Here is a 15,072-nt window from a genome sequence, read left to right on the forward strand (position 1 = left end):
GCAAAACTTCAGCCCTGGTTAGATGCAAAAAGACGTTGAGTCGTCTCCCCGCAGAGGTCAACCGCGGCCCAGCACCCCAAGTACGGCGGCGCAGCAAAGGCCGATCCGAGCTGCAAGAGGAGCGACGCTCTGGGAAAAGCAAGCCAGCATCAGGTCTGCGGAAGTGGGGACCGGGGAAGGTTATGGGCAGTGACGCAGAACCGAAAGCAAAGCCTGCGTCTGCACTGTGAACCCTGCGGTCTTGTTTTTCAGCTTTTGCATACCAAAAACATAACATCAAGGTAAACGAGACACAAAACCCAGCATTTGCCATCGAAACCAAGCGTTGGGCTCAGTCTTGGAAACGCCGCAGAAAATGATTGCTCTAAGTTCATTAAACACTTGAGGGACCATCGGTGGCCAGAAATGGCTTTTTGGTAGGTGGAGGGGGTGGGGGGAAGCCTGCATGAAAACCATTTTTTTCAAACGATACGATTTTTGCTCCCAGAAAGGGCATCACTTCTTGATGGGCTGTAACCATACATTTCCATATGATCCGTTTGAGGGATTTTGGCACTACCCAGCATTTTTAGGCAGTGCCAGAAATAAATGCCCATTTAACCACCTCCTATTCTTCTATAGGCTTTGCTCTGCTAAAATAATCCATTATATCCTAACGAAATGAAGACGGCCAGCTCAAGGGGCGAGTCCTTGATCCCTGTGATGGATATTTATCCCATCCCGACCGGCAGCCTCTTTGGGCAGAGATTCCTGCAGCGGCTGTTTTCAGGACGCCTGCTTTTGGGGGAGGCACAGCGCTTCGCCGCCTGCTCAGGTGAACATCACACAAACAAGACAAAAACCGGGAGGACTCTGGTTTGCCGTTTGCTTTCTTTTTTCTTTGCTGAAAGTACAGAAGATGACGAGGAAAGAGAGCCTTTTCCAGACAACCTGGCAACAACCGAGGTTTCCCAGCAGATGAAATATATACATTTTCACGTACACAGGCTGCAGAGATCGGCTCTCGTAACAGCATGCATGTGTGACACCAAGCTCACCAGCTCGGCAAGCGGTAGGGTAACCCAGCTGGAGAATACACTTTTTCATCTTTCTTTAATGTAAAAATTCCCCAGCCTCCAGAGAAACTAAACATGGCCTTTTAAAAATGACAGAAATCCAAGACCAAATAGGTCACGTTTTCCATATCGTTATCAAGACTGTTCCTTACAACAGATATATTTTGTAGTTGATCACTCAGTGGATTTTAAGGGACTCTACTAACATCTTCTGCTTCCTGAAGAGGTTCTTCTACAGCTTTACAAAGACAGCTATTAATTTCCTGATACTCATTATATTTTCTTTTCTTAGGCCTTCACTCTGCACAGTATTTCTGAAGGATGAACTGTCATTCCTGCTCCCAAGGTATGTATTACACAGGGTTGTTGCTTCTGATTTACAGTAGCGGGCTGACTTAGGCCTCGCCATTCCTTTCATTCCTCCCTGCCTTTTGGCCCTTTCTGGGACATAAGCTGATAAATCCAGGTTTGGGGGATTTTTGTTTTCACCTTCCAAATGCGAGGCATCTTCCCATAGGTCAGCGACACTGGTATGAAAAGGCCTTGTAGGAACATCCCATATATTGGGTCTCCTCATTTAGAGGAGCCAATATACTTGCAGCTATGTGTTTTAATGGGTTTCTTGGTTGATGCTTTGCAGATTGTCCTCTGCGGTGATCCGGGGGGTTCACGGCCACAGGACTCCCGAGGACCGAGAATTCAGGGAGACTCAAAGTGAGCAGGCACTTCCATAATCACCACAATTATCCAGAATAATAAAACAATTTATAGTATTTTATTGCTACTTTCCTGACACTTAGCATCTGCCTCAATCTCAAAATATCAGAAATCAGGACGAGTCGCAGCGTTGGGCTCTGGCCACCATTCAAGCTCTTGGACCAGACAGACCCTGGATCTGATCCCAATGGCTATGTCCTTCTCATCCTGTTCAAACTGAATGACACTTGCTTTCACAGTCTCTTGTCTCTGTCCTGGGCTTAAGGCTGTTTTCTTAAAGCACGAGCATAAACCCTCTTAAAAATGTAATTTTGGTATCATCTCTCTTTCTAGTGAGCAACATTAAGCTGTCACTATTATTTTTCCTACCCAAAAAGTGCAGGTTTGTCGAAATGGGCATGCTATTCCTACTTCTCCTTTTGACAGGTGCCAGTTTATTATGCTCAGACAGTACCTCGAAGCACTTCACTCTTCCTCTCTGCTAGGACTGCTCACCACAAAAGGAACATTACCAGAAATGCAGTATTCAACATAGCATGCAAATGCTATTAGCCTCCTACTTAACTTCAAACACAAGGAACCCGAAGTCAATGGGACCAGCTGCACTTAGCCACCGGCAGAAGTACTTCGTTGAACTAGATCCTCATTGCTTTAACCAGAAACTCCTCCATTCAACCTTCCGGTGGTGACGGTATTTGACACCAGGGCCATCTCATCCCCGACGTTAGTGGCACTCGACTTCGTACCACGTAGGGTTCGGCGCTCGTAGCAAAGCACTTGAGAGGCAGCTCGCACGGACGGAGTTCAAAGACGGCAACGCGTGCAGCACATGAATGATATACGTGTCCCTCATCGCTGCCTGCCGCTGGGGAGACCGGCAGCAGAGCACAGGCAAACTCACCGGGAACGCTGGTTTTGAGGCCGATGCTCGGGAAGGGGCACTCCTCCCTCCAGCCCCCCGGGCGAGGACGCGTGCCCGGCACACGCGGTTAGGCAGCCCGGTGCTAACACCGGCTTTGGGGTGGGAGCGTTAATGTCACTAAATGCTGCAACCTGCACAACTGTGCTGACATTTCTGAACAGCGAAAGCCCCAAAGGCAGACATCTATGGAGGAAACCTTTAAAATTGATCTGGTTTAGCACAAAGCCTCTACCCCTCCTCCTGCTCCTCCACCCCTTGACACGGCTTACAGTGAAAGCCTTTGCCTTCCCTTTCATACAGCTTTTAACAGCAATTCAAGCCCATTGATCCAGCACTGTGAGCCAGTGTATTACAATGCACAATTATTCGGCTCTCAAATCAGTTTGTTTAATTTCATTTTTTTCCATAATAAGAAGGGATCAGCATGGGGGAGGACTACAAGGAAAAAAAAAGGCAACTCATTCCTTAAATACTCAGGAAAACACAAAAATGTCACTCAAAGCAACGCGCAGAATGCTTCTCCATGGCGCAGACTGCTTCCCAACAGTTACCTATATCTGTATTTATCTATACCTCATCTGTGCCTCTCTTGACCTCGAGTTTCTCAAAAAGATTTGGGAGGGTGATTGGACAAAAAAGCCCGAATGACACCAGTGTTTTCTCTGAGCAAAGTCTATCCATGAACAGAGTGAAATTGTGGAGTCTATTCCACCTCCTAATTAAGGTTAAGACTAGACTAGAAAACTCATTACGCTTGCCATTTACGCCACATGTAAACAACCCCTTTTTCTATGCTTGGAAGAAAACTACTCATTTGTTTTATGACCTAATAAATCCATTTATAATTTAAAAGTCTTTGCAACTGAGGTTTTTGTTGGTTATTTAACTTTACTTCATTGTTTGATTTAGTCCAGCTTCAATTAGGCCGGCACTTCCAAAAGCAGAGGTAGGGGAGAGGTCTGTATTTACAAGAGCAAGATCATTAACAGCACAGGGCGGCTGAAAGGGAAGCCCTAATTGGTTTCATTTGCCTACAGGGAGGATCAGCTTCTAAAAGAAACAACACCTAATTAAGAAGGTTTGCACTGTTTTATTTTTAATAATGATCCACATCCACTACAAGCATTTTTACGGTAGCTACCACAACAGTTTCCGGATTCTGGCTTAAACCCACATATTTTGCAGGTACACAGGAGCTGACAGTGCCAGAACTCCTCAAGGATGGAGAGAAGGAAGGGTTTGACCGGACAGAGGGAAATAAATTAATAGTCAGGATTTAATACAGATTTACAAGGCTGGACAGGGAGATGCATCTCCACAAGTTGCACTTGGTGAGGTGAAGAATTCAGCTTCTGATGCATGCTTTTGTTGGTAGCCAAGCCTCTGAGCCCCGGGATTCACCACGAGGACACCTAGCCGCTTGGGTACAAGTGAACACAGGCTGTGTTGTAGAAGAGAGAGGTGATGATATCAGTCCACGCTTTACCCCTGTCAGACATTTGGCAGAGCCAGACAGACCATCTCCCTGGACCCCAAAGATCACAGGCAGACGCTGCAAAAGTCTTAACGCGTTTTCACCGTGGCGCTTGGATCAGGAAGGGACCAGCCGGGGTCAGCACCAACTACAGCCTCGCGTACGCCCAAATACAGCACGGCGTGCCAGTCTAACGGGAAGGGAATGAGAAGACCTGCGATAGGGAGGGAAGCCCAACAGGAGGAAAGAGAAAGGTTTTCCTGGCTACTGCTGGTGCTTCCTGAACACGGAGCAGCAACACATCCCGCTTCAGAGACTGCTGAACGTTTCAAGCCCCCAGACACGTCCGTGACGTTCATGGGGTGACGGCAGACGCTGCCAGCTCCTCAAAACGCCTTCCCCTACCGTTAATATCCCTACAGGCCGCCTTGGCTGAAGCTTCGCCAGCTGGCGCCCATCCACCACTTTACCTCTGCCAAACCTTGGCGGTCCCACCGGGAGCGGCAACGGAGGAGAAGCTAGCGTCCGCAGCGTATTTCTGGCACGGGGGCCTGTTGCACCACCCAGTCTCCCAAGGAAAGGGGTGGGGAAGGGGTGGCACAGACCGAGCCCTGGGGAATGGAGAAAAAGCCGCTCGCAACCGCCCTTGGCATCTCTTCAACAGCAGCGAGTGGAACCGCTCTAACGAAACACCTTCCCCGCCTGCCAGGTCCCACGAGCGTCTCGGCAGCCCCTAACAGCCGGCTGCGGGACGGGCTCCGAGAGGTGCAGCAGAACTAGCGGGAAGGGCAGACCCCGGCCCGCGGCAATGAGGAGGCCAACGCCGGGCACCCGCGCTGCTCCCGGGCACGGGGGAGCTCCTGCTCTCTGGCCGACAGACGTGCAAAGAACCGGGAAACATGGGATGATGACCATCACCCCCCCAGTGACCTTCTCGATACAACGAAGGGCAGCTTTTGCTGCAGCCACAAAACCAGAACCCCTGGCAGCAAGCGAAGAGGATATTACTGATCTCGAGCATGTGCGTGGGTCTGAGTTACTTTGAATAATTTAAGTGAGAGCTCTTTTATCTCCATCCTGTTGAGGAGTTTGTATCACTGACACGCACGCGAATCAGACAGACCGTCCTGGGCAACCGGCGGGGAGGGTACGTGAGGTACAACGGGAACTAAAGGAAAAAGCCAAAAGGCAATTTAAAGAAACTCCTTAATCAGCCTGGACTTCAAATCTCCGAGACCGCTCTCATCAAGGCGTGCGCTGCAGCTGAAGGACACCGCTGCCTCAGACCGAAGCCCTCCCGACACGGGCAGGCCGGCCGCGCGAGCTGCCCAGGGGCCGGGGAAGCTCCGGGCTGCTGACGACCTGCGGGAGCCGGGGCGGAAGGCAGCTCCAGGCCGGGACTCGTCCCAGATCTCTGCTGGGGTGGGTGGGTGTCGGGCGCAGGACCTGTCAATCCCATCTGCTAGCGAGGGAAGCCGGGGCGACAGCTCATGTATTATACAGCAAATCAATCATAAATTAAAAAGAGAAGCAGCAGAAGCAGATGACGGAGATGCATTTTGTATTTGCAGCTACGAGCTTTCAAATGTAAAGGGCAGTATTGACTGCGTGGACCTTCCCTGCAGTGCAGGACCCCAAAGTTAGTTCCAGAAACCAGGAGAAGGCCCGTTCCAACGCAAAGTGACATCCTCCAGGGAGGCAGAGGTGGCCCTGCTTCAGGCGAGGGGACGAGGTGCTTGTGACTCTGAGTCGTGACAGCCTCAACCACTGCCACCAGGAACAGGGACAAAAGGGAAAGCAGAGGGATGCCCCTGCTCTTCTACACGCCTCTGCTGCTGGCCCTCGCGCCCCGGCCGTGGTTATTCACGCCAACGCCAGCACGCAGCAACCAGCGGGGCATCCGGAGAAGTCCAGCGCGGTTACGCAGAGAAGCCGTCCTTCAGCAGTCGCTGGGGAGCCCGCACTCCGGCAGCGCACTGGTCATCTCACAAACACAAGCCCTTATTTCAGACTATATCATTCACACAAAAACCACCAAAAATAATTGCTAAGCTAATGGGGCAATAGCTAATGTACATATATTTGGTTACGGCTTGGCAAACCCAGCTCGAGGATTAATTGCGTATTAATTCTCTTCTGTGTTTGTTTTGCGGGAGCTGAGAATTTAATCCAAGCGGAAGAGCAGCAGCTTGCACAGTTTTTAAGTTGTGCTTTCCGTCAGCCTCAAGGCAACACCAGAACTACACCGCGAGGCAGTCTGGGGCTATTTGCTGGTTTTGTATCACTGGTGGGGTTTGCTCGGGAAAGCAGAAGAGGGGGCAGAGAGGCTGCAAAAGTGGGCGGGTTGGGCTTATTGCAGAGACAGGAGGTTAATCCCATGCATGGAAGAGAAATGAGCTTCCTAGCACAGCAATTCTGCCCATTGCAAAGCTCTGGGCAGCTATAAAAATAAAAGGAGAGAGAGAGAGAGAGAGAGAGAGAGAGAGAGAGAGAGAGAGAGAGAGAGAGAGAGAGGGGAAGAGGATAAAACAGAGTCAAACACACCTATAGGGAACGAGCAAAAGTCTTAGCTGGTTGGAGACAAGAAGCTGCCGGGTTTGTAAACAGCATTAAAAAACACTTTGCTGCAGCTGGACCGAGATCCGTGCAGAGCAGAGCTGCCGGCACAGCCTGCCGGCAACACACACTCCAGATACCGAAATTCAGCCTGCCACGGACGAAGCAGGATTGCAAGAGAAGTAACATCATAAATACGGGCCGGCTGCTGGGATTTTCACAGAACTCACAGCTATATGTTGACAAGGGAAGGCGCAACTATACATTTTTGCAGTAACCGCAGCAGCTGTAGAGCTGCCACGCAACTCCTACCGGGTGAAACAGCACGCGGATAGCTGCTAGCGCAGCTGCGGTTAAGCGCTATGGTGGGCCTGGGCGTTATAAGGTAAAGCAAAGAGTGTGCAAAGCCCTGGCAGATGATTTTCAGAAGGCTGCTGATTGCAATCAGAAATAAGTTTCATAACCGTTGGGAAGAGTTATTGCCGCGAACGGCGCAGAACTTTGGCCATGTCTTCAGAAATAAATAATCTCAATTGGTTAAATAAAATCCAGCGACAAGATGACAATTAACTGGCTGCGAATTGCTAAAAGCCTGAGGATTAAGCTAAGATAACTCTCGTTTACCAAATGTGCTTAACAGAACATGAGTGCTTGCAGATGATTGTTTCGCAGTATACTAATTGTGTATTTCATCTAGAAAATTGAATACAGAGATGCTGTTAAGAAATACGAACAAGTCCACAATACAAACCGTCAGTTTTGCTAAGTGAAACTCAAACAGGTTCCTATGTCTGCAGCAAAGCAGTCATTTGCAATGGGAAGCAGTGATTTGGTCTTAAGATTATTTCCAAAATCCAAACAGGGAACTGATTCTCAGCTCCAGCCTTGACGAGACTCAAGACGTGCACCAGTAAAATTCTCATTTACCTTCAGCGAGCAAGCCCTCAAGTCGGCACCTTGCCCCGGTCAATTTATCAAACGAAATCGTTGGGTAGAGCACTGAATTGGGGAGCAGGGGAAGACGGCGGAGGGAGAGGGGAAGCCTGACCTGCTCCCGCCTTTGCTGTTGGCTTGCTGCGGGATGCCGCAGATGTCACCAACTCTCTTCCCACTCAAGTATTTGTCTCACCTAGTGCGGCCACAAGCTTTTGGAGACAGAAACTACTTCGTCTGCAGCACCCATTCCAGTGGACACCCTGTCTCGGCTATAAAAGGCAGGTGTCTCCCTTTGTAGCCAGCCGATTTTAGAAGCTTGCAGTGGTGGGACTCCGTCAACTGTATCAAACCAACGCGCATTTCCTGCGGGTAGATCAAGCCTCAGAAGAGCAACAGAGAGAAGCAGAGATCAGCCCACAGCCAAAAATATTGTGCCATATCCAGCGCTAGGGCAAGTTTTTTGCAGCATCACGTTATGCCACCTTTTGCCCTCCCAGAGCCGGGGCCTTGCGGTGGACAACCTTGCGCTGGAACCGCTTGCCCTCTCCTTGGCTGCTCATGAGTGGGCAACACCACACTTGCAAACCTAGAAAGGAGATTTCTTCTGCTCCAAACGCAAGCGAAGGAAGCTACCCATGATCTCAAAGCCATGCGCTCGTGTACGGGCCTGCAAGTCTAAATGGCTGAACGCCTAGTTCAGGTGATGGGCAGCCCGTTCTAGTCTTAATCAGCAGATACCCAGAGTGCTACCTCACACACACAAAGCAAATCTGCTTAGGGGATAAATGTCTAAATAAATATGAAAGATGGGATGCTGATCTTTTAATCTTCTCTGCAGGGTAAATAAAATTACGGGTTTTATTTTGTTTGGTTGGTTTTTTCACTTGAATTCATTTACGGCATTCACTTATTACTGCCTGAGGAAGGTGTGGGTTGTCTCGTCCCTGTTGACCGGAGGGAAAGGTTGCCCAGCCAAGCTCACACGAACACGAAGGCACGGCACGCATCAGACAGATGTGCCACCACCCACAAGCCAGCAGGACATCGACTGCCTGCTTGAAGTCCGTTTGGTGGGGAAAGAGGGCAACGATCACCATAGTCACAGATAAAGCAAAAAAAGGGAGCAGGCCCGAGAAGCATCACATTGTACAACAAGTTCGCCATGTCGGAGAGAGACAAACAACCTTTCTTTTAGTTATCTCCCATCTGCCACCTTCATCTGGGCATTAAAATCACTTTTAAAACAATAAAACAAGTAATAACATCCCACTAATGAATGTCGAATTATCGGCATAAATATGCCAACATTTATTTATTTATTTGCCTCACCAAGAACACATTCTCCTCTGTTCGGTTTCCTATTTTAATGACTACAATTTATCATATTAACTAGACCTCTACTTTATTGGGTTTTGTTTTAAGTTCTGGTTTTTGCAGAGACATCTGTGAGGGGGCAGTCGCAGGTAAGATAAATACTACTACTAAAAAAAAAAAGGTATGGTAAACACTGCCAAAAGGCGAACACGACTGCACTGCCCTCATTTACCATGCAGGGCCCTTCTTTCTTGTTCTCATTTGCGGATTTTACTGCTCGTTTTCCACTAACGTTTTAGGCCGTTTAAGCCAGTTCTCTGCAAATGCAAAGGCCAAAAGTATGGTTTTTTTCCAGTGAAACCTGAAACTCCCTCGAGCAAGGTGGCCTTGAAGGAGCACACCACCCAAAGTCCCCAGCGGCAGGACAGCCTTCATCCATCACAGACCTCTGAAAGCTCAAGATTGGATTAGGGTCGCAACTCCAGCCTTGCAAACGGAGAGGGTTTGCTGTTCATTCAGTAATCGCTGGGTTGTTTACTTATTTTTAAATAAATGCTCCACAAATTTTGCCCGCAGTTATCCACTTGTTTATTCTATTAGCCAGATCATGTAGAGCACTTCAGTAGGATTAGCTTGTCAAAACCAGGAGTGACTGAGTCTCTGACCTTCCTAAGTCCAACCCTAGCAGCTCTGTGTCTGCTAGCAACACGGAGCAACAGAGATGCCTGAGGCATTGCCTTACTGCACGTTAACACGACTCTCCCACAAGTCCCCGACAAACCTGAACGACGCGTACTCAGAGCATCTGCCCTAGCGCCATCGCTGTTCTTTGCACATCTGTAACATCTTATTCTCCTCTGATATTGCAGGCTACGGGCACCCACAGAAAAGGACCTGCCGTTCTCCATCCGTGGCCATTCCCATAAACGCAGAAAACGGGAAGAAGAAAGAAGGGGGCTTACCCGCAGGAAGGAGAGGTCTCGGTTGTGCTCAATGCTGGTGATCTCCAGGTTGCCCATAACTACCTCGCAGTTCTCATAGTACTTGCGCAGCGCCCGATACTGCTGCTCCAGGTCAGACAGGGAGCTCAGCTTGTTCTCGGTGCCAGCACACACTGCAAAAAAACAGAGGAGAAACAGTCAGGAGGGCAGTGAGATTTGTATTCAGGGATACAGGGAATTGTAACAGGAATCACGTATTAACCACTGCATTGGGTTCTGCAAAAAATCAGCACAAGTCGCTTCAATATCAGCCGTAGAGGTGGAGAGGTACAAGTACGGTCTGTGATAATCCCAGCAATTTAAACACACTTTATCCAAAGGGACAGAGTGCTGGTATTTACCACAGAACATGCAGAAAGTCGGAAATGGCAGAAACGCAGGCAAAATGCAGAACTCGTTGATCCCACTACCTTACGGGCCAAAAGCAGGTCTCGGGGAAGGCCATACTAGTTCTGCCAACGGCAGAATTAGGCACTGAATAGGGATGTGCTAGTCACCGACCAACGGCTGTACAGCCGGAGAGACCTGCATATTGTAGCTAACCAGCCCAACACGTTCCCTTTTTGCTGATGTCTATAAGGGTCTGTCAGAAAAGTCAAGAGCAACCCGACCAAAAGGCTTGTATACAACATGGTTCACCCTCCTCCTTCCATCCATCCCTTCTCTTCCCAGCTATCTCTAACCTGGTGCACAACAAAATCAGAAGACGACAATAGCAAAAAAAAAGTAGTCTTTCCAAAAGTCACCAAACCCTGGTCTGAATATACCACGAAGATGTGTCGGATGAGTTAGGAAATACCACTTCACTACAGCCAGCTTTCAGAAGATATCTTTCAATATTATAGCATCCAGTTCCTGGTTTTGAAGTCCAGCTCAAAGCTACTCCAGAATTATGGCTCTACTGAGCCTATTAGAGTATCGTGCATCAAGCAATGACAACAGTGAATTAGGAAAACATACACAGAAGCAGCACTTTCCAACTGCATTTTTTCCATGCATCTTTCTGCCTGTCATAACAGCAATGCCACTTAGATTTTCAAGTGCGGGGTTGAGGGTTTTTTTGCCTACTTCTTTTACTCTTTACCAACAGCTGGTCAGCTGTTCTTATCTGCGAGCAAATAAATCTGAATATATCCCAACTTTTGAAATGGGCATTATATTATGCAAAACATAAGCCAGACCAGAACAGCACTTCTGGAGCTGCTTCTGCTCTTGGATTAGATCAATACAAACAACAGCTCTCCGTGACCGGCGATGTCTCCATATGTCCGACCGAATGTCTCCATAATCGGTACAACTGGCCAAAACAGGCTCTTCCGAAAGACACGAGCTCTTTTTAAAAAATATTAAAAGTAATGAGGTTTTTGAGTACTACTATTACTGACTGCTTGCTTACTACATCCCCCCTTTTTTATTATTATTTTTTGAAGAAATATGAGAATAATTCTCATTGCTGTTCTCCGCAGCGGGTCTTGCTTGCTGCACAGCAAACCATTGCGCCAGGGAGATTCGAGCTTCAAACAGCCCAAGAGCCGGGAACTGGGAAAACGCAAAGTTTTCTCCTGAGGAAACTCCTCGGCCCTAAAAACGGCACGCAAAATCCGCTCCTCTCGAGCAGTAGTTCCCCGTAGCAGGGGCTGCTTTCACTGCGTTTTATCAGATAATTTTGTTTCTTCTCGCACCTAGCGGCTAAGTGGCACAGACCAGAGCTGAAAAGGCACTACGGAAAGGCCGCTTTGCCACATACGCATTCGGTCTAGTTTTAGAAATATTTTAAGGGATGTAATTTATTAGTTCTACGACTCGATAAAATTAAACTTTCAAAGTCCTTACTAAGTTTAACAATTCGAAGCATACTCATTGTACTATACTGGAAATAATCAAAACTGGTTTTGTTCAGTTGGATTTTAAAATGAAAACTATCACTTCTCTTCGAGGTCCCGTCTAAAGCCTGAAGATCCCCGTTTTGAAAGCTCTCTCACAAACCCTTACCATTTAGAGTACAACATGTCTAAACAAGATTTTTTTTATAATATTTTAATGGAAATTCCTGGGGGTCCCCAACATGGTCTCCCCATCCTTCCACTGGGACCCAAAATGGCTCTGCTGGGCTAGGACCGCCCAGAACTGATTAATCGCAGTCACTTAGGGATGGCCCATCTTTCTTGCCGAAATAAAAAGCCCTGCCCTACGTTGTATTTACAATTATTTTCGAAACAATCTTTGGATACTTTACAAGCATCTAAATCTTCCAGAATGACGCACGCATATCATCATCAGAAGACTTCCAGAAACGTTTGCTACCTTTTGCAAAATCTGTTTGTTTGCTTTTTCCCTGAAAGCAGCAGCCGCATCTATAACCACAAGATGGACTGGGTTTCTCTCCAAATAAGCGTTATTCTGTCTGAAGGCTCCTGAGGACTAATAAATAAATTTCTATTCCAGTTCACAATCAGTGCTGAGAATCAACATAGCTCAGAAAACAATTCCGGCAAGCTCAGCTAATAAAGCTATATACTGCGACACTGCTATTTCATGCTGCACACGCGTTAAATGTTTCACAAAAGCTAATTTAGCCATTTTTTGCTCTAAGGAGGCACAACATTCACAGCCTGCCCTTGCAGGGGGGTTGTACATGGGTAAAGCGGCCTGTGATATAACCCAGGCTTGGAAACCTCAAAGACCTTGGAGATGCCTCTCCCCACTCTTGCAGGATTGGACTGCCTCTAGTTCCTAGAGAGAGTGACTTTGCACAGTCTGCTAAAACAGAGGGATTTGATAAGTTGCTGGGTGGTTGTTCTTGTTGTTTTTAATGCAAAATGTAACTAGCAAGGTAAAAAGTGATCCCTGCTGCGACGGAAAAAAAGATATTCCTATTTATAATTACAAAGGAGCTGCTGCTTGCCCAGGAGAGTGCCAGAAACCCTACAAGGAGTCTCAGTCATCAGGGTCTTTTTGAGCAAATACTATAAAGCATTTTCACATCCAGCCTTTGGAAGTCTCTGCAGATACCAGAGCCTCTCACTAGGCTTCCAGGCCCCGGAGAGAGGCCAAAGCCCAGCAGAGAACAAGCTCTCAGGGAGAAGGACCAGAACAGCTCGAGCCACCCCTTGGGAACCTGGGGCCAAACACGCATCCCGTCGGATCCCAGGTCCGTCGGATCCTACATCCGGCCGCAACGCAGAGTCCTGAAGGCACCCTGCCCTCCCCACATGCTGCAGCGAGAAGGGCAACTAGCATCAACGCGTGGTAGCAGCTCTCTAAAGTGCCAAAGCAGTAAGTATTTCAGGGAGGTTCTTGCAGCGTGCGCGCAGAAATACATGCACAACTTGGACTTCCTTGTCACTCCGTACAGAAATTCTGTCATATTTCATGAAGAAGCATCTCTTCAAAGCACTTGGCTGTAACACTGTTAGACAACTTTTTACAGAGCCCTCAAAACTGAGGAACAACAATAAAACAGAGACCGCATGTTAAAAGCGGTCCCAGCAGAAGAACCTCCCCTGGTTAATAAAAAAATTTTTCTGACAGTAGTCAGAAAAGCAGCAGCTTGGAGGTGCCTCCAATCTGCAACTTCTCTCACTGTTGAGTCCGAACGTAAACACGCTTTCCCCTTAATATTCCCGCCTTGCTTTGGGGTCTTTCCGCAGACGTCTCAGGGAAGCGAGGGAAACCCTCCACAGCCCTTTCAGGACACACACCACGCTGCGGAAAACCCGACCTTCCCTCGCGCTCTCGCCGGTGGGAAACCCAGCGAGCGCTGGCGGGTCACCTTTCCTGGGGCCTTATTTTAGGCATCAGCCACACATCCAAACGTCAGGCTCGGTTATCTACCTGCGACCAGCCACCTAAAGCAACAGAGTACGGCTTCAGCTCCTGACGGCGCCAATTACAGCGGTAACGATCGCCTGCGCTGAATTTACGCTTTCCATCGATATTCGCACACACGACTTTGAGTGAGCGTCTGAACAATTTGGCTTTGTTATGAAAAAAAGTCAATGGGAAATTAACTCCAAAGGCAGGAAACAGCGGAGACATGTAAAAAATATCCTTTAGCCGCTGCTTTTTACCCCATCATTTCGCCCTGCCTCAGTGATGATAAATCTGCCATTTAAATTAAGAAATCATACTCGATTCAATCTAATTCTGCTTCTTGCAATTCCAATCGATTTCATAATTTTCCCAGCTCAAAGAAAGATCTAACTTTTGCAAGGAGGGGAAACTTGTTTAGTTTTTATTCAGCCCCCCCTCAGGATTTGCCTGCCTTTGGAGTTATCCAGGACCCATTAAACTCAACTGCCTCGGTCCGGTTCAGCTCAACCCCAAAGCACGTGAGACCAAACAGGGACGAGGCGTCCTTGTTGCTTCTTAAAAACTGCCGACAGTCATAAGCAATTTGCTAAGACCCCCAAACGTGAGGGGGGAAATACTTGAGGCCCTTGAGGAACCACTAATTACCAGCAATTTTGAAGCAGTCGACACTCAATTCCTCACGCGCTACCTTGCAACAGCACCCTGGGTACCCTCCACTGTACATATACGCACAAAAAGGGGTAAACGGCGCCGGTCCTTTCCTAGATTGCTTTTGCAAGAAAGGAGAGCGCACCTTCTTCTGTATTCCTAATTAAAAGCTTAGCTGGCATGAACATTTTCCTTCTGTAAGGTCTGCTCTACACTAGAAAATCATCACCACGCATGAATCCAGTTGTATGCCGTCAAACCACCCTGACCAGCCATGTGGTCAGGCTAGGAGAAGGCCAGCCGGCTACGATATAGCCCATGGGGGCTCAGCTGGGACCAGCGGACACCACGTGGCCAGGTCTAGTGTGGTGCAAAGTCTTCGCTCTTTGCGAGGGCTGATAGCACTAAGGACCAAAGGGCTTAAGCCCTTGAAACGTCCTCGCTGACCACCCAAGTCTAGTTGCGCATGCCTTCATCAAAGCATCTCCGTCTTCCTAGAAAGCCTGCAGGGACCTATTTTATCAAGGTAGCCCCACCTCCAGCGGAGGCCCAACAGACAGGGTCTGCAAAAGGAAGGTCCTTCCCCATCTTACAAGAGTAAGAAGAAAACCAACAGGCACAGCAAATATTGACAGT

The 15,072-nt window shown here is 48.2% G+C and overlaps 1 protein-coding gene across 4 annotated transcripts in view; it reads right to left on the reverse strand.

The window, feature by feature from the left end:
- ERBB4 (erb-b2 receptor tyrosine kinase 4) overlaps nt 1-15,072 on the reverse strand; it is a 574,745-nt gene that overhangs the window by 363,527 nt on the left and 196,146 nt on the right. For all 4 annotated transcript variants that reach the window (XM_064515342.1, XM_064515340.1, XM_064515343.1 and 1 more), the window contains exon 2: nt 9,937-10,088. In XM_064515342.1, the coding sequence (XP_064371412.1) occupies nt 9,937-10,088 (152 nt within the window). The remainder of the gene's footprint in view (nt 1-9,936; nt 10,089-15,072) is intronic.

The sequence above is a fragment of the Dromaius novaehollandiae genome, chromosome 7 (genome assembly GCF_036370855.1).
Source record: "Dromaius novaehollandiae isolate bDroNov1 chromosome 7, bDroNov1.hap1, whole genome shotgun sequence".
Lineage (NCBI taxonomy): Eukaryota > Metazoa > Chordata > Aves > Casuariiformes > Dromaiidae > Dromaius > Dromaius novaehollandiae.